Genomic DNA, 25,951 nt, shown 5'->3' on the forward strand with positions numbered 1-25,951 from the left:
CACTTGTAAGTCATCACCTACTCACCGGTCAAGGTTGATCGAAGAAATGAATGAACCACTTCTCCTCCTTCCAGGAGATGGGTTGTTGTTCTTTTTTGTTAGTTAACTGCCTAGGTACTCCCGTAGACGAAAACGACAGTAAACTAGCTGACCTTTTCAATCAATAAATAAATAAGAAAAAGGTGGATGCAGGGCGGTACTCCGTAGTGATTATCAATATCTAGTGAATAGGCTCTGGTGTCGCTGATGTTCATCTACTGCCCATATATTATTTGCTTCTCCGTTACTCTGTACATACATACATATACTGTCCTGTATGCATATGGACCCTCAGATCCCTTTCCACCGTGACCAAGGTGCAAATCTCCCGAAAACCCCAGGCATTTGGTCAGCACGGGAGTCCACCATCCTTGATCCTCGAAACTCAAGATCTCACCATAAGACTGATATCAAAAGGGGGTTGTCAGAAGAAAAGCTCTACATATTCATATACATGCAGGAAAAAGAAAAAAAGTCAATGGGACTGGCTCATGCTTTTATTTAAACTCCGCATAGTCATCTAGTTTTCTGCCCGGAAAAATTTGGAAAACCATCATTCATTATTCATTGGCATTGACGAATCAACATTCCGCGGAAGATCACACAAAAAGATAAACCCTCAACGATAGAAACGCAAAAACAGGACCGGAATTTAACAAATAATAATAATAATAATAATAATAATAATAATAAACATAAATTCCCAGGAGAGATGGGTTGAAGTCCGTGGGTACCCGCGATATAGTTCCAAGAGCCAGGAATATGCCTGGGTTAGTGTGCATAGAAAAAGTCGCATATAGCTATTTGCAGGTCAACTTCCTCTACGTTGTGCATAACCTTCCTCGCGGCAGGCAGTCGGGGAAACCTATCAAAGGGCAAGGAAAGGCGAGGGTGCAGCCTGAGGGGATGGACGCAATAATGGCACCAAGTGGTCTTTTGCATGTTGAGAAGAACACAGAGATGGGAGATAATTTTGGTCCGCGGGAATGATCATGGGAATCGTTTTCATGCAGGCCATGATAGTCCAAAACTGCGGGGTGCAGTAGATTGCTACATCGAGACTTTGACACTCCTTTTTTTTCTTCTTCTTCTTTTAATTTTTTTCTAGCTGCTTCTTTTGCTTGTTATGAAGTTCTGTTGGTGAAAACGTTTGTCTGAGGATTTCCCTTTTGTATGTTCATTTTCTTTTCAGACTGGCTTTTTGTTCCCGTTTTGAGTAAGTTATATTTATGGCTTTTCTCCTGATATACAAGTGGTTAATGGGCATAATATTTTTTTTAGCTACCGACCCATTCTCAGCAGATTAACCAGAGAATACACACACACACACACACACACACACACACACATATATATATATATTTGCTTTGCTCCCTGTTAAAGTCCGCGGACAAGAGAGCTTCAAGTTCTAGCTGATTTTTCATTGTGAATAATATTCTACTTGATATTTCTCAGCTGGTAAGTTATTTTGGAGATGGTGATGCTTGTGGATTCTCAACGGCGAGACAACAACAGACGAGAAGTAAACCGACAAGCAAGAGAAGATAATATACTTAGTTAACTAGTTAATAAATCCAATATTGTTAATAACGCGCAACCTAATTGCGCAACAAAATATGGAACTGGAGAGACATTGAGATTTTTTCCTTTTCCCCTTTTTCCTTTTTTCCTTTTTTCCCTTTTTCCCTTCTTTTCTTCCTTTCTTGCTATGCCTCAGGACGTTTCTTCCGCCACCCCCTCCCCTCCCCTCCCCTCCCATCGAACACCACCGCCTGTGCACCACCTATCATTTGATCCGCTAGGCCATCCACCCCACCAGCTTCTGAAGCAAGAAGGGCGGCATAACCCCCTGCCCCCCTCTCTCCTTACTGCTTCAAATCCGCCACTGCCAACCAGGCCCTGGATCCTATCGGCTGCGGGGCTTAGCCGACCCCTCCTCAAAAAACGACAACAACAACAATAACAGTAGTAGTAATAATAATAATAATAATAATAAATATATAAATAAAAAAATAAAAAGCACCCATCGCGGTCCAAATTGTCCGTTTTGTTTCAGGATCCTCTGCTCCCCGAACCTCATGATTCGATTGCCTGTGGATTTTTCCCTTTTCCAAATGCTTCATTTTCTTGCATTGAGGTTGTACAGGTACGACCGCTCTTATTTTTAAGCTTTAATGGGATGCTCCTTTTAAGTTCCCCAGCTAGCGGGAAATGGGGTTTAAAGTGGAAGTTCTGTGTCCGCTGTGCGAATGTGGTGCGAGGGCGGAGGGATTGTGGGGGCTGGTGCTGGTTTTTTCCTCCACCCTCTGGAGTGCCATTGCTTTTCCTTGTTTCCCATCTCATCGGAGGAAAGGGAGAAAGATGTGAGCAAGGAGGACTTGGCGGTGGCGGGATGGGGCTGAAGGGGAGAGATGGGGTTATGATATATTATTGATGGCATGTGTTGTTAAGGGGAGGAAAGTTCTCTAAGGGGTCGTCCTCTTGGAAGGTGATTCAACTTCCCAACCAAATATACGACGGTGCCAAGTTCTCTCCGCTGGTGGGTTATATCCATCTCTCACTCTTGTTCACTGGATTCAATTTGCTTCTGATATAATATCGCACAAAAAGCAGAGGACAAAACTGGGCCTCAGTTCTGATTGGCATGGCGAAGAGGGCGGGCGTCCGCTTGTCCATATTAAACATGCCGCATTTTCATGTCATGATCTGTAAATGTAGGGATGGATAGCACTTGCACGAAAATTTGCGCAAATACTCCGATTGAGCTCAGTCAAGCTGGATTGGATTGTAATCGCTGGGTAGAGGTTGTTCCGTGAATGGCAGGGCGCATACCAAGGGCTTAGCCACAGCACAATTGAACGGGGAAAGGGGCGCTTCGAGGTGATGAGATTAGGCCAACAGAAGCCATACAGGGGCCATGGCGGTTGGTCATCAGAAATGTTTTGAAAAAGGGAAGGGTCCTGGTCTATGACGTCAGGTATTAGAAAAACACCTTCGCGGAAATTGGATATCAGGCTAGGATTGGGCATTTGTCTCTGCATTGCTTTTGTCACACTTGTTTTCATCGCCAGCTCTTCAGGCATTAGCGGGCAAAAAACTTGTGTCCTCTTTAATCAAGAGGAGTTTGTTGGTTGATTTTAAAAGGGTGTTGGAGAATAGACAAGCTTCAATAAGTAAATTAGCCCGCGGATCCTGCGTAACCAAAAAGTGCCCTCAATTTATCAAACGTAGAGAAAGACCCCATTCATAATTATTTCAAAGAGATAATATGGCTTGAATCGTTGGGATGCATGTAGACGCATAGTTTGTTGTACAGCAGAGCATATATGAAAAAGCGGAAAGCAAACGGTAGGCAAACGTAGGCAATATGCAAACGCTGCCCGGGATATATCTGAATATAGAAACATCGAAAGAAAGTCTCAGAGAGGAGACCCAAGGAAATGCTTTAGACGAAAACCAGCAAGCAGCGAAGAGAGAGAACAGAGGGCTTAAAACGCTCCCTCCGTCTTGGTCACTCAACCGTTTCCAGACTGCTCGACGCAGTCGACTGAGGACCCTTTTGCTGCCGCAACTTTTCTTCGAACTTATTAAATTCACTCAGGGCGATCTCTTCCTCTTGATCCAGCACCTGATTGACTCCTTTAACTTCCTCAATCTGAATGGGAGAAGGGGGAAAAACGGTGTCAGTAATTCCTGTAAAATTCTAACAAGCTTGTGGAAGAAGGTGTGAGGCGCACGGAAATCTCTGCGTGGCCACGCAGAGTGGGCACAAAAAGCTTCTAGAATTCCACTCACATAATGCATCAACATCGACTCAATCCCATTCTTCAACGTCACCGTACTAGAATCGCACGTCCGGCAAGCACCCCGCAACTTCAAATTAACAATCCCATCGTCAAAACCGCGGAACTCAATGTCGCCACCATCCTCCTGGATCGCCGGACGGATCCTTGTCTCCAGCAACTCTTTGATCATACCAACAACCTCGTCATCGTCTTCATTGTAGCTTAGCGAATCTTCTTCCTGAGCTTGGCTTCCAGCCCCTGCCTCGGAGATAGTGACAATTGGGTCGCCGGCAGTTACGGCTTCGGTGATCAGACTGAACACTTCCGGTTTGATATGTGCCCAGTTTGCGTCGCCGGCTTTGGTAATGGTGATGAAATCGGGCCCGTAGAATACGGCTGATACGCCATCGACATTGAGGAGTTTTGATGCTAGGGGGGAGGGGTAGGGTGGTGCGAGGGTCGAGCGTGGGGAGAGGTATTCTAGGAATGTGGTTGGGAAGTTTTCTGGGAGGACGGAGTGATTTGGGATAAATTTCAATGCCTATTGGAAACGGTAGATGTTAGCTGATGGCTCCATTCTTTCTCTTATTTTTTTTTTTTTGAAAAAAAAAATTATTAATTGAATAATTAAAATATAATTAAAATATAAAAAACTTTCGTTCCAACTACGCATCGATGTATCCGTTATGCAATTAAGCAATGAACTTAAATTCGTCGAAAAGACATTGGTTTCCAAAGGTTTCCCACTCACATCAGCATTAGGAGTATTCTCAGTCTGTATAAATATGCTCCGACTGCCCACAGGAGCATTTAGCTGCGTCCCCGGTGCGGTGGGCTGATGTTGCGGACGCAGCGTTGGTCTATGGTGTGACGGTGACGAGGTAAGTCCAGAAATTTTTGCAGCATTAGTGTGCACGCTCAAGGCGCATCCAGGTCCATGGAGGCTCAGGGCCGGCGTCAAAATGCGGCTAGAGGGCCGTGATCGAAAGATCAATTGCGTGAATGTTCTGGATAGAGTTTTTGTCGCCATCGTGAATGTAGATACATATATCTATCTAAAAGTGATATATATGCTCTTTGGCCAATGCGGTCTGAAATGGGAAGGGGAAAGTTTTTTGGTGGGCGGTAACTTACTCGTTAATTACAGCCGATTTGCAGATGACGTAACTAATGGAAGATTTCCGCGGAGTAGTATCACGTGATGGAACATTTCCCCCATTGTGGTTGGTTCTTTCCAAACCGTTCAATGGCACAATCCCATATCTCTCCGGAAACATCAACATCAGCGCCATACCGGAATGTGAATAGCGATTGGTATCCACAAGGTTGGCTGGTGGCTATCACGGCGACATCGATAGGCTACGACGGTCCGTTTCAGGGTATGATCTGCAACACCTTAACGGTTTTGTGGAGGAATAATGGGATGATGGTTCTCTGTTTTATGTTCTTCCCTTGAGGAGAATATTGGGAAAAGGGATTCATTATTTTTCATTTCAATATTTGGACAATAGATAGACACAAAAAAAATAACAAGACGGGGAAGGTACAAAGTCTATCCTGCTAGAAAACCAGATCGGCGTTTGGGCACCCAAATCAGAGGAGATCCTCATACATTGAAGGAAGATCGAAGAAAAACACCCAAAAGCGTTATAGGCATTCGTCACGTCATGGTATACCTGGAAATTTTTATAACAAAATCCCTCTTCCTAGCAAAAGAGTTGAAACGAACTAGAGATGAAAAAGCACAACCAAAAAAGGGGGAAGCTCATCTTATGATTTCTCTCCTCCCGCTTTGCAATAGTAGCCCCGAAACTTGGCAAGTTAATGGCATATACCACAGCAGATACGAAGATATCAAAGATATAAATGGAAGAAGAAAAAAAAGAAGAAAAGAAAAAAGGGGGGAGGGGAGGGGACCTGGCACCGCATCCCCGCACCCGTTCGGGTCAAAACACTAAACAAGAAAAAGGAAGACGAGAAGAAAGAAAGAGAGAAGCGATGTGAAACGCCACAGAGCCAGATTCGCTTTATAGCTATGCGGGTATATACGAGTAAGAGCGAAATAACGGGGGGGGGGGGGGGGAGATATCACATGTACAACACATATAGTGGATATATCAGAACGACGAGAATTCGAAGCAAAGATGAAATCAAACTGGCAACCCTAGTGGGACAACTCGAGTGCAACGAGTCCAAATTGATAGAGCGGATAGATAGAAGTGAAACAGGTCATGGGGGGAAAAAGGCAAGTGTTTGCTTGGACAGTGTCATCTCTATATGTTGGGGTAGGGGAAATCATGAACATAATCGATCGTAAATCTTCATAAATGAGGCATTGAAGGTCCAACGAAAAAGAGATTCTCAAGCTCGACGCCAGCCGAATCGTCTGCGGGGCGGCTCAGTTCCTGACGGGGGTTCAAGCTGTGTACTCCGATTATAAAGTTCCTAGAGACGGTAAAGAGAGGTTAGGATTGGGACGAGATGGCCAAAAAACGAGGGAAGAGGATTAAATCTTACATCCTGATCTCCCGAAAACTTGGTATCCAGAATTAGACGCTGAACATCATCATTTTTCGAATAACAGGGGAATGGGGTGCGTTGGCTATTATGAATGCCCAAGACAACTTCGCCCATGATCTCAAATTTTTTCCAGTTGATGCGATCATTGCCAGGACCGATAAATGTTCTGTTGCCTTCTTCTGCCGAGACGAGGTCGCGTCGGTGGAGAGGGAGGAATGGGATCTTTTCCGCAAATGAGTTCTCCCAAGCTAGTCGATAAGCGAAGTGGCTCTTTTCCGTGCCCATGAGAATGACCAGACTCATAAACTGCTTCTGAACGGTTGGGGATACCAGCTCCCTGGTTTGTGTAAGTCGAAAGACGGGAGTCCCGTTAAGCCCTGCAATAACGGCTCCAAGGGAATTGTAATTGTTTAACTGGCGCAATTTCTGAGTGGCAAGGCAAGTCAGCAAATGGACGGATACGTATAGGGAACAATTATAGCGGCCAAATCACTAACCATTGCGATGTTCATGAACTTTTCCAAAGCCTGCGCTCGATGCTTGGGTTTGTCTCGAAACAAGACCATGCTTGCGACAAATAATGCTAAGTGATTGAACTCGTCAATCATCCTGTTGACACTACACAGACCTTTCGTTGAAGTCCTGTCATCCGCAGATACGCTCACGTGCCGGACGAGATCTCGCGGTCCCAAAGAACTAAACATGACCCAGTCGATACGTGTCACCTCCCGCGCAAACTCATCTTCGGAGATAGCCATGAACATTTTCCATTGCTCCTTTGTGAGGGAGTGTTTCGGAGACAACTCTAGTCGTTGGGCTTCTTGTTGGGCAGACTCCACACTAAACAATGTCAAGAATGATTGACTGGATATACTGCCCGACCTATAAACGCTCGAAGTCGTTGAAAGATTGGAGAGGTTCGAGGACAGATCATGATTATCATCGCTTAGGTCCAATGAACTCATATTATTCAGGGCGCCATCAGTGGATTGAGCAACGAAAGTTGCCGGTGAGCTCTGTACAGATGTATCCAGGAATGTTTCGACATTTTCAGACTCATTCTCTTCGTCTTCATAAGCCCAACATAGATCTTCATCATCCACAAACTTTTCGAGAAAAGAGCTCATCTCTTTTGCGGCAAAGGCGAAAATATAGTTCTTCTCCAGCGAAGGTAAAAAATCAGTCAGACGCTTCCGTGTCTTTGAGCCAGCAAAATCACCTGGATATTCCGATACCCATTGCGCCATGATATTGAGCAACCTTAGACGGTTTGCACGCTGCACCAATAGCGGGCACGGCGCCGACCCAATGCTTTCGAAGCGTGCAAGTAAAGTCGAGAGGAGCTTTGCAGGTGTGGCAAATTTTCGATATAAACACAGGAACATGTTGGCAAATTTTGCGTCCTGCTTGGACATGGGAGGTGCTAAAAGGCGATCCACAAGCTCATCGAATGTCACGCCTGGGTCGATAGACTTGTCCGTGCTAGCATCAGAGCTGGACGGAGGCCCAGTTCCCTTGAGATCATCACCTTCATCCTCCATATCCAAGAAGCTGCTGAATGCGTCTGAGCTACCACTGTGTCGCCAGGTCGTTTGTAATCGCTGATACGGGCCTTTATTGGATGATATTTCTTCGGGAACGATGCTCGTTCCTAGACTTTCCCCACGGTTCAACCGGTTCCCAGGAGGAGTTCTGGGAGGCACAGGCTGTGAATTGCTTCGAACATTTCTCGATCCTTGAGCAGTGGACGCCAGGTTTGAATCGTTTAAGGATTTCTTGGTTCGATGGTTGTTGTGGTCAGTGGTAGGTGCACTGGCTAGAGTGGATTTGGGGTTCTCGGAGCTAGCGCGGATATGCTGCCGGTTTTGTGAAGGGATTGGACGACGAGTTGCTCGACTAGACGCAAAAGAGAGCGTTGCAGAAGTTGACGCCGGTTGTAGATCAGCTACATCTAAGTGATGGTCAGCACGGACGGAATGTAAGGATTATTTAACCACATTGACTTTGTCGGTGGTCTTAAATCGAGGTGAAAAGAGAGCAAGTAATAAAAAGTAGCTGGCAAAATAATTTAAAACGCAATGGTCAAGCCCGGTTCTTCGACGAGAACGGCTAGCCCATGGGTGGTGACAATCGGGGGAGTGTGCGTTGAAAGAAAGTCAGCCAACGCAGATATAGGCGAGTCTAAGACCACAAAATAAGACAACTAAAACGGTGGGGAAGAAGCGGGAGGGCCATTAGCGCAGCAGAAATAGGAAAATCAGCAAGCGCAGAATAGCTAAACAGCAAGCCAACCAACCAGCCCGATATATGTGGGGTGGTATTGGCAGAGCCAAAATGCGATCTGACAAAGGTGGATGCTAGCGTGTAAAAAAAAAGTTTCAAATGAGAATTAAAATATGCAAACAAGGCGAAAACGCTCGGGACAAAAAGGAAAAGTTAGACCAGGGTTTGGCAGGGGAATGGAAACAGCTGTTTTGCGGCACTGCCAAGGTGGGGAACACAGCCACCTGAAAATCCTTACCAGAGGTTCTGTCTATGATAGCCCTGAGGATGTTCGAAATGCATTTCTTCTGCGACTCTGGGTCATCAGAATACGTGTACTGGACGTTAATACCGCTCAGTATTTGACTGGCTCGATGGTAAGTTTCTTGGTCTATCCGGGAAGACGGGACTTGGCCCTCGCGTCTACAGCCCACAACAATAAATGGAATTGTAGCTTTTGACAGCGCACCTATAAAAGGTCATTGGAATTAGTTTTCACAATTTGTTGGTATAGCCTTGGCTATAGATCGCCGCCCGGAAAGAGGGAAAGGATAGAAAGGTAAATTGAATATAGGACAAATAAAGATAACTTATATATCAAGTTATCTACCGACAAAAGCCCGCTCTAAATGTAAGATTGGCGACGGGGTAAAACTTTGATAAAAACTCTTCCACTTACTAAATACTCGAGCAATTTGAGTCACACCCCTCGCATCATTTGGATTAACCAGGACCAGGACGCCGTCAATTATGGGCAATTCCTGATCCCCTAGAAACTTGGGCCAAACGATGCGACTGCTTTCATCGAATGAGATTATATGGCTCGTGATCTCCAGCAATCGCACGAGGTAGATGGTTCCATCCAGGGACATCTTCTTCATTGAGGAGCGCGATATGGGACTCTGTTTAAGATCTAATGCGCATTGCACAAAAGTGGACTTTCCCACTCCTTGTGCACCCACAACGGCTAAATTGACCTGGGCAGGACGAGGCCTAAGAGTCGCGGGTTGGATCTAATGGCAACCCCAGAGGTTGTGTCAGCAACAACAAAAATTGTCCCCACGGGATTTTCGCAGGAGAACAAGGAGACCTGAACGATGCATACCTCAACCGAGCCGTTAGTTGAGACATGACCATCTATCTTGTCTGCGGTGGCAGAAGGCATCTCTTTCTCTTCGAGCACAGGACTAGTTATATCATCGCCCCTAGGAGGAATGGTTGGTGGGTAGATGTCCCACGAAGGCGCTGAATAGGAGCGGCTTTGCAGGTACGGGCGTTGAGGTTGCGGGGTAGGCCGTTCCTGGGCGACCTTGCTCGTGGAACGCGTTCTGGGAGGACGTGGAGCAGACATTGTATGTATATATATAAACGAGCGGAGGGGTATTCATACAAACACAGCGGCCCAGGCTCTGGGGAAATTTGTGTGCGGGAGCGGGGAAATAAGGGCAGATCATATCCTGATCTTGAAGCTTAGAGCACTTTTATCTGAAAGGCATCGTCTTTGTTATTACTACGGGGAAGGGCTTAAGTATTGAGCGGGGGGAGGTCTGATTAAAAGACAGAGCAAGCAATGTGTTGGTGTCCGTGCTCTTGCGAAGAAAAACTGTGAGTGGAGGGGAATCAACAGGGGTGTGTTCGGATCTCTGTGGCAGTTGGAAGCGCTGGACTCAAAACATGGCTGGTGAGAAGTACAGCAGCACAGCAGCAAGATATGGACGCATATTTTAGCTCTGTAACCGGGGACGTTGAAGAAGAGTGCAGGGTGGCAGGCGATGGTGATGGGTTGAGCTCATGTTGCCTGTCGTGGACGCTGGAGGCTTGCCCAGGTGGGCTGGGCACAGACAGGCGAGAAGTCTGGGCTCTAACATCTAGCGCCTCTCCAACATAGAGAAACATCCACATATATCGAACAGGTATTACCCGGAGAGGCAGAGAAGCACTGGCAGTTACATGTGCAGTATTATCCAGGATGAGGAATATATAACCAACTACGCTTTGGTTCGCAGGTAACGGATAAAAGGGGAATGTTGACATTCCGACTTGCGAAACCAACTAATAAACCCTTTCGTGCCTACACACCAAATATACTATTTAATATCTATTCTTAACAACCTGATCAACCACTCATATCACCCTCATAAAGCTTCCTCCAGACAGCTTCTTGAATCGATTCTCCTATAAGTGATTCCAGACAAGGATTCAGCACTCTCGAGAAATCCTAGAGAGCTGGAGCTGATCGCCAGACCATCTCGAGACCTAGAGCGCGAGTCAGCAACAGTGGCAATCCAATCGCAGGACCAAAAAGCTCCAATCGATCAACTGTTGCGCATGGATCCCGAGCAAAGTGACAGCTCCACCGCGCCCCCAGTTATGTCATGCGGACAATTTTACCATTCCTTGGGTAGACTTCTGGTTAAGACTGTTTTTCTGTTGCAACAGTGAGGGATTAAAAGCATAATTTATTATTTATACGCAACTTATTGGGGAAATTATTTTCATTGGCAAATGTGGTGGGCATGGCTTTGGTTTTTTAGAAGTTTTCATCTGAGACTCTGTCGACAGCGCTGCGACCGCGGGATGTTATATTATATAGAAGCTTCGGCCAGTGCGAGTTCCCAAATACTAGGACAAATATCCGGGAATCCTACATTATAAAAACACCAAAACGCACCAATGCCTCTTTTACCCCGCGCCAGGAAGCCAATAATTATTTAATCGCAACCCTGTAAAACGGTCACCGTTTGCACCGTTTACAACGCGCTGTCTCACAAGGCTGTCTGCCATACCCAATTAGGGGAAAAGATATCAGGTTATACCGAGGTTTGTCGGATGAATCTGAATCACCTTCCCAAAGATCGATCCACGGAAAAGCCCAGCTATTTATCACCCGGTTAAAGGTGACTGATCTGAGGGGATGTCTCTAATAGTTAAAGGAGTGACAGGATATCACGACAAGGTCTTTCAGTCTTTCGGTGCGAGCTCCATGGTAACGGTAAAAATATGATGCTTTCTCTCCTTCGGGCACTGATTGCTTGTCCTAGTCGTTAGATGTGTGGGTGAAACCTGCATGGCATGGATACTTAAAAGATACCTAGGTCCTGGACGGATTCACGATATCGTTATGGAACTCTAGCTCGCTACTCAGGATAACTTATCGTTGGATGTATTACCAATCCAGATAAAGTTAAAAACCTGATGGTGGAGGCAGGAAATATCAACAGCGATCCCGAGTTCGAAGCTAACGCAACCATTCTTCCTTGCGGAACGTAGAACAGGCAACATTTCTTGACCGGTTGTTTATTGATGAAGATAAAAGCGGCTAGCCGACCGGCATGCGGGAAACTGTCTCTGAACAGCACCAGCACCGCCTTTGCAAATTATTATATCGAATATAATGTCGACATCTCCCCTCCTTCATCTCCCAAACCACAGATGGATGGATGGATTGATGATCCGGGTAATCCCTCACCTTTATTCTTCAAGTCGATAATCCTCACCCTTCGGGTTGCGACTGCGTAGTTTTCGGAGCAGTGTCACCGCCCGCTGCTAGGACTAAGGAAGCGAACTGCGAGAACCCTTCAGCATCAGCGCCGCCAGCAGCCCCATTGCTGCTCTCCAAACTCTCTCGCAATCGTTTCACTTTTCCTAGCCCTCGATTGAACCCTTTCTCCTCCGTCCAGGGCCCTCTGCTCTTCCCTCCCCGCCCAGCATATGACCCTCGACCACGTCCGCGCCCACGTCCATAGTTGTTATGTTTTATCTCCACCCATTCCTCCTCCAGCGTCAGCCTGTATATATCTCGTAGCTTGGATCGCAGGGCGGGATATCGGATGAACAAGTTCTTTAGCTCCTGGGATGATTGTAGATCGCTGAAGCTGAAGTTGAGGGTTGCCTTCGCAGAATTGGAGTTCCGGGGTGGATTCGTCGTAGTCAAATCAACTCCACCGTTTACGCCACCATGCGTAGCTGCAGCGGTGCCATTTTGTAACGTATCACTCAGTCCATTTTGCTCTTTCGGCTCCGGCGCGTGTTCCTCACGGGCTTTGGGGGTACAATAGATCCTGTGTGCCTGGGTGCAAGCAAGCGAGCAGCTGTGCATGCGAGATTTAATATGTCAGTGTATTGCAACTTTGCCAACAAAATGCATGTCAATAACCACTTACCTTTGCGCACTGCATACCGGACAACGATATTTGGACGGCTCATTCGAGCACACTTCGCAAATAATCATATCTTGAAGTTATGCAGCAAATATCCTCGAAGCGTTCGGAATGGGATGTCTATATGAAGTAAAAGAAGTTCACTGGGGGATATTACTTAGCTAGCTCTTAATGAAATAAAACCAATTTTCTGTTATCATCAATGCGAGGTTGTGGTTGCACTATATCTGTTTCTAACATCATTGGAACGGGCTGGAATAACTAACTAGTTAGATAACTAACTAGTAAATATCGCTTACATAATCCACAAATTCCCCCATAAGAGTTACTTACTAGTTAAACAATCACTGCATCCGGAGCTCGAGCAGCTTCTCGAGGACATACTTATACTAATTAACCTCAGCATAACTCCACCCATCCAAATTTAAATATAACGCTCCCCCAAAAGAAAATAAAAAAAAAAAAATTTGAAAATCCCGGAACAAACCATGGCATCTCAACCTCCCATCCAAGCCCGCTCCATCTACCGGTCCATCCTCCGCGAATTCCCCCAACGACCCCTCTCATCTCCATCACCACTAAAAACCCGAATACGCTCCCGGGTCGCCTTGAAACCCTCGCAAAATGGCAACAAAAGCCAAATCGCACAAGCGCAGCTCGACGAGGCGGAGCAATTTATTCAATATCTAAGAGCGCAGAGGGTATATGTCACGTTGCTGGAACGGTATAACCCGGGCGCGGATATGAGTGAGGAGGAGCGCGTTAGGTTGACAGCTAGGAAGGTGGGCATGGAGTTACCCATTGAGAAGATGGAGTAGAATTGGTGTATGAGTATGGAAGAAATTGGGTGATTATTTTTGCTGGAAGCTATTTTTTTTTTTTTTTTTTTTTTTTTTGGCGCTTGTCTTCGCATCGATCCTAAAGGTTTTTGCGACGGGGGACGAGTGCGAGATACCAACATTACTGCGCTGTTTTCCATCTGGGCGAATCAGAGCTTGTTGCGCCCATTCCTTTACTTTCAAGTTACGATCGAGGTTCTATACGGCCATCGAAAAGCGGTGGTATTCATGGTTTCGATTGCCAGGAAGCTTTTTCGAAACGAGTGGATGCTCCTTGAGTACTGAATCATTGTATGGGCGGTAAATATGGAGCAGTCTTAGCAGTCTTGCTTTACCTTCACTCATTTGCGATGTTTGTGGCCGCGTCGAATGGATGCCTGTTTATCATGATTTGCTATCTGTACAGACCACTGCCAGAAAGTTGTTGATGCTAAAGATATCCGCGGATCATTGGGAATGTTAAGGGGGGTTGAAGAGAAAGCTATTCATACATACATACGTCTTAAGGACGATTGTATATTCTATGTGCATACAGAGATATAAAATAGAACATTCTTGGCTGCTAGATAAGTGCATCTACATATTTAATAAATAATCGTTTGGGAGTTATTTACCCCTTTTGAGACCTGGATGCTGATCCTCTGGTTACCCCATATTTGGGGGCCACCCTTACTCGCTTTCTCATCATCCATTGTTTATTCATTTGGCCTTCACTCAAAAATCATACAATGACAGAAAGACACACTTAAAATAAAACAAACATCAGAAGTAAAACTGGACATAAGACAAAGAATTCAGGTTTCAAACAGTATTTCTCTAGTTTAATAGGCAACGTGGAATAATTAGTGGTATAACTCCCAATAACGCCATTGATAATGCTGTGTTATGTTCAAATAAATGGATACGAAACACCACCAACAAAAATAATTATGGTAACAGTTAAAAGGAGTAATGCACTGATACATGAGAACAAGGGCACTTGAGGATTTGAACAGGGTCCTGCCGTAGATTGGTGTAGAGTTGGAAGGAAATATCATTCAGGGTATTATTCAACGAATCTAGGATTGTTTGGAGGTCTGAGAGTGTGTGTAGTGCTTTCAGGAGGAGACTAGCTCTTTGTGGCTGCGGTACCATGCTGGTCAGCGTCAAAGGAAAGGGTACGAAATCGTCAAGGTCATCACGGCTATTTAAGAAGAAGAAAAAAAAAAAAAAAAAAAAAAAAAAAAAGAGAGAGGGAGTAGAAAAGGGAAAGCCCCCAAAAGAGGGGCGAAAACGACTGAATTGGGTAGTTGTGAATCTTGGATTATTTCGGCTTCCATTGCCTAAGCGCGCAAAGCACCTCGCGACGTCCGTCCGCCCATGTAATTTCCGGCAGCGGAGTTGAAGAATCTCGATATCAGTCCGGTTCCAGCAGCCGTTTTTGCCTTTTTGGCAGGCTGTTGGGAGGCAGCCATCGAGCTAAGGGGATGTTGCTGCTGGGGTTTGGCTTTCGGTCGAAGGGTATGGATGTTAACGTAACTACAGGATATTGCTGCTGACGCTGGACTGGCATGGCTTTCCGCGACTATAACGTCATCAACAGCATAGGAGCCCGGGCCGAAGCTGGAGGGTGTGCCTCGAGAGCTTGGGGCGAGGCTAGATGAACGAGATGATGAGCTCGGTGCCCTGGACCCGCCACGGGATAGCGGTGGTAGGTCCTTGATTGAGGGAGGGGAAACAGATCGGCCGGATCGGGAAGGCGATGGGAGTCGCTTTTGGCCGACGTGATGGGTGTCGAGTCGCGACCGATTTTTTCGTGCCATCGTCAGGGCTTCGCGGGAGTCGTTAGTGAAGTCATTAGCTTGTTGGTGTTGCTGCTCTTCCATTTTGAGTTCATGTTGAAGCATTTCCTTTTCGCCCTCAAGCTGGAAACGCTCGCGGATCGGTGCAAGGAATGGTTCGAGATAGTAAAATAGATCCTTTTCTGTGACACGGGTATCCCAGTTCAACAAATAGAGCAACTGACGTTCCATCAGGTTGACTTCAGGAAGAGAAAATCCGAATTCATCAAAACCCTTAACTGTTGTATAGCGGGCCCAGTGTTTATTCTTTGGACTTGAGTCATTCAGATTCTTGGCTGCAAGGATCAGTGATGCGAGGAAGATACGATGACCTGTACATCGCATCCCCTTGGACATAGCTGGAAGCTTAGCTCGAAGGCGGCCCAGAAAGACCAGCGAGCTCATGAGAGTAGGGACTTCGACATGTGATCGATTGACAATGGAGCAGATAAACTCGGCCAAAGATGGAAGAGGAGGTAGTAATCGAGGCGCTGAGCTCTCGGAACCATCGATCGGGGGTGTTGTTGGGGGCGTAAGAGGGTTAGATTGGGTGATGGTCACGGGTGTCACCTCTTCCTCGCACCGGATGACCAGTGAAGCTTGCTCCGCAAGGTAGAAAACCATCTCTCGGGAAACTGGCAACGTGACAAACTCATTTAGAGCAGCCCGGTTGTAGGAGGACGTGGACTGCGCCATGTCTGCTATCCAAATCCTGAGGCTAGACAGTATGTGTTGCTGGCAAAGAGATATCCAGTTGGTGAACACAGTAGAAAAGAATCCGTCAAAAAGTCCCAAGGGGTATTCAAGAAAATAAGTATTAAATGAACCAGTCAAACAACATTTACTGGAGAATACTATATTGTAGATTTGCCCAGTGCCAAACCCAAAAGATAGTCGGTACACCACAGAGGAATGAACCAACTGTAGTCTAGTTCAAAAAATGGTAAATGGATTAATCGGTGGTATGTTCAAAGTCTCCGTCCAGAAGAGAGATTCGGTGCGAAAAGGAGAGCTTTTGTTCTCTCTTGGAGACTGTAGTTCAACTTCCAGACCTGTCTGGGAGTTGCTAGGAACAAATGCAAAGGCTGGATATGGTTGCTAGAAGTGGTCAAAATCGGAGTCAGCCATCAAAAAACACTATTGGGTTCCTGCTTAAGTCCAAACAACTTGGAACAGAGAACTGTTTTACTAACATGGAATTTCGAACAATTCGTTGCCTCTCCTCCAGGAAGAATAAGTTAAAACGTCGTCGGTGCCGTTCGCGAAAACGACAAAGGTGCAGGAAGTTAACCACTGTAGGATACTTAGGGTACATAAAAGGATTTCGTCACTGGTTCGTCGAGGAGGTGTCTAGGTGGTAAATAGTGAAGAAAGAAAACAATAAGTGAAGAACGATAGAAGAGGAAATATCTATAATATATTAACATGCAAAAGAAAACAACAAATCGAAAGAAACAGGCTGGGAAACACCGTGGGGCATGTGGCTAAGTCTTGTGAAAGGAGTGGGCAGAGCTGGAGGACAGATTCCATAAATACGCAGACATGCCAGGTAGATCGGCAGGAACTGAGAGAAAAAAAAATCACGGAAGTATCTGGATTTAGCCAGCCCTGCCAGAGTATGGGCGTCTGGGGGGCGGGCGGCTGGATACTGTCGAATGGCCCACAGAGTCAGACTGGATTTCTGGCGTGTGGCATAAGTATAGGCCACTGCCGGGGTATGAAGCGGTTGACAGCGTTAACAGATACACGAACATGAACAACGCAGGAGTCTGCAGCATGCTAACATTGCTTTCAAGATCACCGTGGAGAAATTTAGGCCTGTTTGAAAATCCGAGCTTCGAGTCTTGTGAGCGAGTCAAACAGACTTTTCCTCAAGGGTCGTGACTGGCCTCTCTTTTAGAGGGATTACAAAACTCGATGCCCATTCGCTGCTGCAGGAGGGCGACTCCTCAAGCATCAGGAGGTTGAACCGGTTTCAGAAAAGGCCTGTTTTGTCTTGAGTTTAGCGCTGCACCGTTGGCTGCGGGGGGGTGGGGGGGGGAGGGGGGGGGGGTTTTGGGGGCGCACAAGATGGGAGCTTGGAGAAATGGAGATCAAACAAACTGCTTGGGGACCATCGTCAGCCGCAGAACAGAGTTACTCCATCCGGGACGCCGGTTAAGGCTTCTCTCGGCAAAAGGGGACGAGGGACTTGTGTTTAATTTTTGCCTTAAGAATAATCGAGATCATTGTGGATGTGGCGGGGCCCAATGATAGCGCGTGTTCTCAAAAAAGAATCCTGCTTCTGTAACAAACCATCTGTCATTGTCATGGAGACCTGGCCAGTGATTTGTGGGGTTGTCTTTGATTGACCATGTGTTTGTTGCCAGCTCTTGAGCAAATATCCGTGTCTTCGCGCTCAGTTGTATGAAAATAATAAACGTCTGAGTTGGTAAAATGTTCCTATTATTTGCTCGATGCTCTCTTCTTGGAAGATGATCCCTTGAAATCGAGGATCCACAGAGACTTAATACTCCGTAATTAATTAAAGAGGTTGGTTAGTTAGTGCTTAAGGACTTGGGAGTCAAACAACCCTAATTAAAAAGTTACCAGACTCTGCCCCCGGCCTGTCTCCCAATATATTTGTTATTCCCGCAACTGTCTTTATTTTGCCCGGTTCAACAGCTGTTCACAGCGCTGCAGACCAATCAAATGGTCTCCTCCATGCAGCAACAAGGGGCAGAGATGCGTTGTTGTGTTCCCTCTGGCCATGTCTGGGATTTCAGGGTCATTGGGAGTTATTGTCTCGGTGTTGCTATTTATTCTAGGTTGCACCAAGGCGAGAGCGATCTTGTACATAGTTTGCATCCTGGATCTCGCCGGCTATTGGGCAAGAGAGACGAAGCGAAGATGTGTTGGCATTCCCGAAGAAGTAAAATAACAAGATAGTAAGATCTTCAATCCTTGCTTCATCTCCCATTGCATAATCTCTTTGATGGGAATTCATGCCGCCAGCGACAAGCCTTGGATGGGCAATGAGATTCGTAATATAATATGGTAGTTTAGTTGGCAGAATTATTATTCATCATCATCATCATCCGCTTACGCCTCGTTGTGGCCTGAAATATTTACATTTCTTTTGTTTTTGCATCTTCTAGGATAAACAAACATTGTCGACTCTGCCAGATCACCGGAACCTCTGGCTGACGGAAAAAAAAGGTGTTTGAGCTGGAAGTTAGCCAGGCTGCGACAAGACCTCTTTGTTTCCCTGGTAGATAGGTGGGTATTTTGCGATGTCATTCAAAAAGCCTCATAAAACCATGGAGTCAGGAGCTAATTAGCTATCACAGTCAAGACCGAAAGAGGCAAGCAAGCAACAGCTTCTTCGAAGGTCGAGAAAGAAAACAAGGCTCGATGATTGAAGCCTGCGCCCCGTTTTCCAACACAACCGCCCCACCCCAACCGCCCCTTTCTGCAGCCGCCGGGGATATTTTTATATCTTGGCACACAACAACATCTTTCAGCCTTCCCAGGTTTGACAGCGGTTAAGGTTTATTATGCGACGGATAAATCCCCACATTGTCCCTGACATAAAACGGACACATGCATTATGCAAATTGATGCCTTCAATAGAACCCTGTTTTATCCCTGATCGAGTGTACCGAGTCGGACTCGGAGTAACGAGTAAGTCAACTTGCCTTCAAATCCACCGTCCTTCTGTAGTTAGCTGCTTTAATTTTTTTTTTTTTCTTTTTTTTTCTGCGTTTCACATTGACTCTTCTTGACAACCTCCTGTTTCTTTCCGTTCCATCACTCTCATACTCGTAGCAAACCTATCACATCTCCTTCTTGCATTCTTGAATTCGTAACTCAGTCAAGCTGTCTAGAATCTTTGACTTTGAACCTTTTTTTTTGTTTCAAACCCTCACCCGTCTATTTGGTTTTCCCGAGTTCGGACCGAGCGTTTTTTTTTTTTTTTTCCCTGTCCTTTTGGTCAATATTTTCTTTCACTGCCTCGGCCATCAAATGGTGCATCCATTCTATTGCTTTCGGTTTCTATCTTGATTTGGGCAGGCTCCCAATTCATTCCATATGACTCATGTGCGTTCCTCTGAACTTGAAAACATTTTTTTGTTCCATAGTTGGATGTGCATATTAACCGATCCAAAGGGGTAGTACCATAATTGTCAATGCCGGTGGTTATTTTTTCGTTCATTTTCCAATTCTTCGATATATTCGTTGATTTCGCACGCCTGCTCCATCGCTCTCACCAGCGAGGATCGGACAGGTGGGTTGTCCGACTTATAACACCGGCATGACTATTTCAAGCCTACCACAGTTCAACCCATCGTTTTGGATTGACGGTTTTGTGAAATCGTTTTGGCGCCTCTATCTGTGGGACTGGATTTCCCGATTGTCAAATGTTAAGCTTTCCAGTGTTCCAGCATGTGGCTTTTGTTTCCGCTTCCGTTTCCGCACCCAAAAGAACACTACCTGTCGCGGTCATAAAATCTCACTGGTCGGATTGTGTAGAGTTTCGGGCAAAATCCTGTAGTCTCAGCGAGATCCCAAGTCAACTATTCCAGACTGAGTTTCTGTATTAGGTTCATTACCAACTCTTCGACCACTGCAACAGTGGAGACGTGAATATCCGAAGATACGTTGCCAGTTGGGTATTCGCGTAAGCACGACAAAAATGACACTTACAGTTCAAGATCTCTCTATGTACATTTGCAAGGTCATGTCAAAATTCACAGCCACTACTGCATCTGGCGGCCATTTGCCCTCCAGTTCCATCGCACAAAATTTGTACAGCTCTTTGCCAATCTTATTTGTCACTTTCCACTTTTTCCGTACTGGGGTTTTAAAGTCGGAAATGCGATGACACAAAAGATGCAAGATCCTGCAGCTCGTGGTCCCTCGACATATCACCAGATTGGGTTGTATGCAACACATCAGCGTCCAACCTGTGTTCAACCTGTTCTGCCACATCTTTTATCCCCATTTATGCTGATTAATATCTTTGCGTGCATCCAAATCCACTGTGATCGATCTCACTTCCCCTGGTTCCTGACGGTCTGTGCAACGAATCTTCCCCGAGATTTCCTCATTTTGTGCACAAGTAATTTCAAAAGACCGCCCTTTTGGTTGTGAACCATGGCGATAAATATTGTCAAGTAACACTTTTCCGGAGATTAAAACCTCCTTTCCCCCTGTTTTGATATTCGTTTTGTCTATTGGTGTCCTGGGCCTTGATGACGCGGGTGTCCAGCAACGACGCCACTGGGGGTGGGCGAAATGGAACGGAAATAACTTCTTTAAAAGAATAAGAAGATGGTTTCCGTAAAGATAAAGTGGCATCGCAAATCGTCATTTAGTGAAATAATCCAATGGATTTCAGCTGGTTAAACAAGCCATGCGTGAGCTATAGGTGGCATATAGTTCATCGTTGGTTGGATATAACTCTTTTATCTTGATCTTGATGGGAATCTTGATCAGAAGAATAAGATCCATGACCGGTATTTAGAATGATATTTTTGAAAGGATATTATTGCCAACATGCGTTTCATTAACAAATACGTTGTTCATCCCGAGAATCGCAGAGTAGAAGGTTTATGCTGACGTAATGATATCATGAACACATGACTCGATGCCTCGGATCCAGACATCCTCGTGGATTGATGCCTTTGTCTTCCATTGCAACAACATATCATTCCCAGATCAACATTTTCATCCCACACCTCCGCTATTTCCATCCATCAGCATCTCAGAAACTATTGTCCCTCAAGTTATTATTTCGCAGTCACAATTTTCTGAGTCTATATTGACATTCTGCAGCTCATTATCAATTCTCATTACTCATCATCTCTTTGACGCTCTGTGCCCGAACAACAACCATCTTCAGTTTCTCCGAACTACAGCTGCTCCAGTGATTATGGCGGGAATCTCAAGTAGTGATCAGAATAATAATTCTAATCATCAGCAAGTGTTCGAATGGAGCCGTCAAACCCAGGTTCTCGCCAGCTGCTACTCTGTCAATCCCTGCACCGGGAGACTCAGCAGTTTCCATTATTGCACTACAGTTGGCACAGGTCAGTTGATAAAATTTCCTAGCCCACACCTATGAAAGCAATAATGAAATTTTTTTTTCTTGCTAACGGAAAGCTTTTTTCCAAATGCCAGGGGCCCAGTGGTATCCCTGAGGTCCCCTCAGGGCATAAATTCCCCCCGACAAGTCCTCCCACTAAATACTCGGCCACAGCAGCTGTGGCTGATGAATTCCTGTCGCCGCGAGAGGGACTGGAATTCAATGGGGAGGCAGTGCAAACTATCACGGAAGAGTGTGAGAGGCTCTTCTGCGACACATTGTGGACATTGTTCCTTGGTGAGAGGCAACTTGCTCCACAACAGTCGCTGGTGATAGGTGCGGTACCTAATAACAATAAACACGTAAGCGCATTCGAAGCGAATGCAAAGATATCTGGGCGAATTCAGAACTGTATTGAAGTGTGGGACTACCCCGGAGACACGATCTACAGAGGATTTGTTGCTGCCGATGGCGACCGGAGAACTCTGTTTGTATTTTTCGACAATCACGCATGTGCGGGGCAAGGGTTCAAGTCTGGGTTCGTTATACCTCTTCCCCCCTTTCATGGTTACTTTCTTCCCTTTTTATGACCCTTACGTTTCTCATTTCCTCGGCTAACCTATGTAGATTGATGGCGCTGTTCGAAATCGCCAGCAGTCCCGAGCTTGATTGCTCCGAAATGATTGCATGTGTTGATCGATCGATGGACGCAGCGGAACTAGATGTTGCAATACGAAATCTAGGCTGGGTTGGGTTTGAATTAAGTAGTTTGAACGACTGGGTAGTTCCTCCATTAAAGGATGCTATTATTAGTGGTAAATGGTTATTTATGACAGTGGAAATCTGATGTTTATCTTGCTTGACAATTCTCGTCTTGAAACTCTCTGTTGTCCTCATTGCCTTTATGCTAAATGTCATGCCAGCGATGTACACAAATCAGTTAGTTAATGCTTTTGCTACTTATAATTGGATTTTTTCTATTTGATCTGCGATATCAATCGCGGGCTAGCCAGCTGATCCTTGGACCGAATGGTGACATGTTGCTTACCTAACCAGCCCGACGTGCTTCAAACCCTTGGACCCAAAAAGCGGGGATCCCGGATCATTATGATTCCCTCAAGTAATATTACCAGCTATAATCGAATAGTAATACGCTTGTTGAAGCTGCGGTCGACCAAAACTATCGTCACGCCTTAAAAGACAAACAACAGGTCAGCGTCCTTTGCGGTATGCCGGCAATCAGGCGAGTTGATATCTGCATAAAATGAGCCGGGGACCAGCACCACTGCACATGATGTCATCGTCATCATTCGTGTCATCCGTCTTTCCAACTTACCTCCTCCACTCCATCCCCTTCCGCAAGCGCGATGTGAAAACAACTAAAAATACCAACTCCACACCAAGCGATTCCGAGACCCCCTCTAAACCACAATCACCTGCCCCTTCAAGCAATGACGCCGCGACCAATGGCTCTGGTTTTCTCCACGGGCATAAATCCTACCTTCGCTGTGCCCGTTGCTCAGCAGAGCTTTGTCTAACCTCTCAAATCATCAGCAAGGGCTTTACAGGGCGGTATGGACGTGCCTATCTCGTCTCTGCCAATCCGTCTACAGATGAGATCTCCATAAGCCCGTCGTCCACACTGCAGCGCACCTCACTCCCCAACACAGTTACGCAGCAGCCGCTACCAAGACAGCTCGTCACGGGGGCGCATATGGTCAGTGACATCACCTGTCGTTTTTGTGGGAGTCTTCTGGGCTGGAAGTATGTGGCTGCAGAGGAAGATTCGCAGAAATACAAGGTTGGGAAGTTCATATTGGAGACGAAGGGGATCAGTATCTGCTCGTCCTGGGAAGGTAGTAATTCTAATGATGGCTATCATGATAACGGCAATGCGTTTGATTGTTTTTGTTCACACCGGTCGTCTGGGAGCAGTAGTGCGATTCAGAGTAATGGAAGTGGCAATGATGTGGAGTTTGATAGCCAGGATGAGGAGGAGTGTGAGGACTTGTTCTCTGGAATGTGGAGTCCGTGGTTAGCGGAGAGAAGAAGGCGGGATCGGAATTTTGAAAGGCATTCATTGGTGAGGTGAGGTGGAGGTGATGGGTGGGATGTTTGGGTGTTTACTCTTTCTCTGGGTTCAATTCTTCTATTAGTTGTTCTTTTACGCAGCGTATGGGACAGCTTTCTCATTCTATTGTAGCTCATATCCCGCAAAGAAAATCCTTCCTCTTCATTTTTTACTCTTACCAAATGCTGGTGGAGTTAAGTGGAACGATATCATTTCCGCTCATAGTCAACGGATGACTGTTTTTGTTGATTCATAACGATAATATGGTATCATCCCATGTTATGAAAGCCAAATAATACATCTAATAAATAAAAATACATTGCCCCCAAAGATAATCATCGATTGCCACATAATTTTGACCAGTCAAGTTTTCGAATATCATTAATGGTTTGTTTGAGTCGAGACCAAATCGGCGATGCGTTAGGTATTTCAGCGGATTGATTATTGCAGAGCTCCAGCCTCACATACAAAACACGGGTTTAATCGTCGGAACCGTCGTCATCCAGCCGGACTCTCTTTGCTGAACTTGTTTCATCGGCAACCTCGGGCTCTTGCTCTAATTGGCGCTTACCAGACGACTCCGGTGTCCCAGAAGCCCGTTTCTTTTTCTTGACGAACGACGAAAGATCATTGGCACCCTTCACGGCCTCTTGCAAAATAGAGTCTTTATCAGCGGACGAATTTTGACCTAGCACTTGGCTTAGGATTCCATTTAAGGCATTGGAACCCTCGAGGTTTCGGGTAGCATCATTTATGGATACCGGAGGTCTATTAAGTTCAATCAGCTGTATATTGGGTATTATGTTAGTACGGGTTGATTCCAGTGATGCAAACCAAGGATGTAAACGGTAACTTACACGTAGCTCCATATCCGAAACGACTTCTTTCACATCATCAATGCTTTGTTTCATTTTGATAATAGTCTCTTCCTCAGTGATGCTCTCAAGCTTCTGTTGTTCCTTTGATATCCTTAACTTGCAGCTCTGAATCGCAATCTCCATGTGCTTTGCGGCCTCTTCTCTCAGTTTCTTGTCAACCTTTGTGACCTTCGCATCCGTCGTATCTTGGCCGTCTTCCGCCTTTTCTAGCATGATCGACGAGAACTCAAGACCTAGAGAAAGCTTATAGTAGCATTCAGCAACACTAGGGTCTTCCAATGGGAAGAGTTTTGTTTTCAAGTCCAAAGCGGCTCTTAAATCAGCGACAGCATTTTCAAACCTCTCACCCTCCAAAGAGATTTCAGCCTGTAGGTCATATATATCTGCAAGTCGCTCCTTGATCTTGCGTTCCTCGCTCTGCTTCTCGGATCCCATCTCTTCCATTTTTCGCAAGAGAAGTATGCGCGCCAAGTCTAACATTTCGTACGCATTAGCAAATTCGTCGTCGTCCTCCTGCTCAGCTCCATCACCCTCCTCACCACCGTCCTCTTCATTAGAATCAGAGTCGAGGGTTTCGTCTCCTATAAACTGGAACAGTGACGATGATCCTACTTTCGTCTTTTCAGTTATGCCCTCTACAGCTTTCTCGTCTGTTGCAGAACCCTCAGCGATCGCGTTGCCGATGAGGGACTGCTTGTTGGGTGATTCAGAGCTAGTCTTCGTTGCTCCATTTATAGGTATCCCGTTCTTGGGCGCTGTGGATGCTTGTCCTGCCACCTTTGAACCAAGCACATCGCTTTTCCTCACAGCGACATTGTACAATGACTTCCCGTACAAATATAACAGGTCCGCATTGTTGACAGACATCTCACCATTCAGCTCTGCCTGGAGCTCGGTTGCTTGGGAATAGAGGTCCGCTGCAGTATCGTAGTCTTTAATGGCATCTTTAGCAGAGGCTCGCTCAATGAGATCCGCTAATTGTGCCCGTTTCAATTCGAGAGACGATTCTGAAGCTGGCGCATCTGTATCATTTGTTGGAGAGCAGCTTTGGGGAGAAGCGTCTGCCATGGTGGTGGATCAAAGATGAAAGATGGAAAAGTTGTCTTCGGAATGAGCAGCCACGAATAAATGCGTGGTATTGTAGATAATCTTGAATAGTATAGGGTTGGCTAGGACCTGGAGGCTAATTAATGTAATCAGTATATGCTGAGGTTAAGAGTTGTTCAGTTTCGTTCTGGGTGGAAGTCGGCTTAATTAATGCTTTATGCCGTCACGTGTCAAAAACGCGTTGAGCGCAAGCACCTGCAACGGTCGCGTTTTCCAACATTTTGAGATCGGATCGTGCATAGACCTTCAGCATCATCAACAATCAACACAGCTCTATCAGAGTGGCTGAACATCATGGTTTAGTCCATATTATTGCGAGAACGCTACCTAATGATTTATACTCACTTCAGAAAATGCGACGATAACAAGGAATTGCATTATCAACTTCAGCTATCTTCCGCGG

At 45.8% G+C, this 25,951-nt stretch overlaps 10 protein-coding genes across 10 annotated transcripts; 4 read left to right on the forward strand and 6 right to left on the reverse strand.

Moving 5' to 3' along the window:
• Nucleotides 1-2,738: 2,738 nt before the first annotated feature.
• PAAG_00975 (hypothetical protein) lies at nt 2,739-3,122 on the reverse strand (the record flags this gene model as incomplete). Its single annotated transcript, XM_002797070.2, has 1 exon — nt 2,739-3,122. One exon carries the CDS (start codon nt 3,120-3,122, stop codon nt 2,739-2,741), a length of 384 nt encoding a protein of 127 aa, XP_002797116.2.
• Nucleotides 3,123-3,550: 428 nt separating this feature from the next.
• On the reverse strand, nt 3,551-4,854 carry PAAG_00976 (LiPid Depleted family member; the record flags this gene model as incomplete). The annotated part of the gene is made up of 3 exons (XM_015844197.1): nt 3,551-3,694; nt 3,835-4,365; nt 4,576-4,854. 3 exons carry the CDS (start codon nt 4,852-4,854, stop codon nt 3,551-3,553), a joined length of 954 nt encoding a protein of 317 aa, XP_015700978.1.
• A 1,331-nt stretch (nt 4,855-6,185) lies between these two features.
• Nucleotides 6,186-9,957, reverse strand: PAAG_00977 (hypothetical protein; the record flags this gene model as incomplete). The annotated part of the gene is made up of 6 exons (XM_015844198.1): nt 6,186-6,269; nt 6,342-6,770; nt 6,842-8,295; nt 8,866-9,075; nt 9,286-9,619; nt 9,712-9,957. 6 exons carry the CDS (start codon nt 9,955-9,957, stop codon nt 6,186-6,188), a joined length of 2,757 nt encoding a protein of 918 aa, XP_015700979.1.
• Nucleotides 9,958-10,317: 360 nt separating this feature from the next.
• Nucleotides 10,318-11,048, forward strand: PAAG_11193 (hypothetical protein; the record flags this gene model as incomplete). Its single annotated transcript, XM_015846886.1, has 2 exons — nt 10,318-10,432; nt 10,798-11,048. The coding sequence occupies 2 exons, from the start codon at nt 10,318-10,320 to the stop codon at nt 11,046-11,048; spliced, it is 366 nt and encodes a 121-aa protein (XP_015703493.1).
• Nucleotides 11,049-12,099: 1,051 nt separating this feature from the next.
• PAAG_00978 (hypothetical protein) lies at nt 12,100-12,837 on the reverse strand (the record flags this gene model as incomplete). The annotated part of the gene is made up of 2 exons (XM_002797073.2): nt 12,100-12,697; nt 12,770-12,837. 2 exons carry the CDS (start codon nt 12,835-12,837, stop codon nt 12,100-12,102), a joined length of 666 nt encoding a protein of 221 aa, XP_002797119.1.
• A 417-nt stretch (nt 12,838-13,254) lies between these two features.
• PAAG_00979 (hypothetical protein) lies at nt 13,255-13,584 on the forward strand (the record flags this gene model as incomplete). The annotated part of the gene is made up of 1 exon (XM_002797074.1): nt 13,255-13,584. One exon carries the CDS (start codon nt 13,255-13,257, stop codon nt 13,582-13,584), a length of 330 nt encoding a protein of 109 aa, XP_002797120.1.
• Nucleotides 13,585-14,927: 1,343 nt separating this feature from the next.
• PAAG_00980 (hypothetical protein) lies at nt 14,928-16,121 on the reverse strand (the record flags this gene model as incomplete). The annotated part of the gene is made up of 1 exon (XM_002797075.1): nt 14,928-16,121. The coding sequence occupies one exon, from the start codon at nt 16,119-16,121 to the stop codon at nt 14,928-14,930; it is 1,194 nt and encodes a 397-aa protein (XP_002797121.1).
• A 5,218-nt stretch (nt 16,122-21,339) lies between these two features.
• On the forward strand, nt 21,340-22,339 carry PAAG_00981 (ornithine decarboxylase antizyme; the record flags this gene model as incomplete). Its single annotated transcript, XM_015844199.1, has 3 exons — nt 21,340-21,486; nt 21,588-22,030; nt 22,120-22,339. The coding sequence occupies 3 exons, from the start codon at nt 21,340-21,342 to the stop codon at nt 22,337-22,339; spliced, it is 810 nt and encodes a 269-aa protein (XP_015700980.1).
• A 447-nt stretch (nt 22,340-22,786) lies between these two features.
• Nucleotides 22,787-23,584, forward strand: PAAG_00982 (yippee family protein; the record flags this gene model as incomplete). Its single annotated transcript, XM_002797077.2, has 1 exon — nt 22,787-23,584. One exon carries the CDS (start codon nt 22,787-22,789, stop codon nt 23,582-23,584), a length of 798 nt encoding a protein of 265 aa, XP_002797123.2.
• Nucleotides 23,585-24,042: 458 nt separating this feature from the next.
• Nucleotides 24,043-25,509, reverse strand: PAAG_00983 (tetratricopeptide repeat domain-containing protein; the record flags this gene model as incomplete). Its single annotated transcript, XM_002797078.1, has 2 exons — nt 24,043-24,348; nt 24,421-25,509. The coding sequence occupies 2 exons, from the start codon at nt 25,507-25,509 to the stop codon at nt 24,043-24,045; spliced, it is 1,395 nt and encodes a 464-aa protein (XP_002797124.1).
• Between the last annotated feature and the right edge of the window lie 442 nt (nt 25,510-25,951).

The sequence above is a fragment of the Paracoccidioides lutzii genome, assembly GCF_000150705.2.
Source record: "Paracoccidioides lutzii Pb01 unplaced genomic scaffold supercont2.2, whole genome shotgun sequence".
Lineage (NCBI taxonomy): Eukaryota > Fungi > Ascomycota > Eurotiomycetes > Onygenales > Ajellomycetaceae > Paracoccidioides > Paracoccidioides lutzii.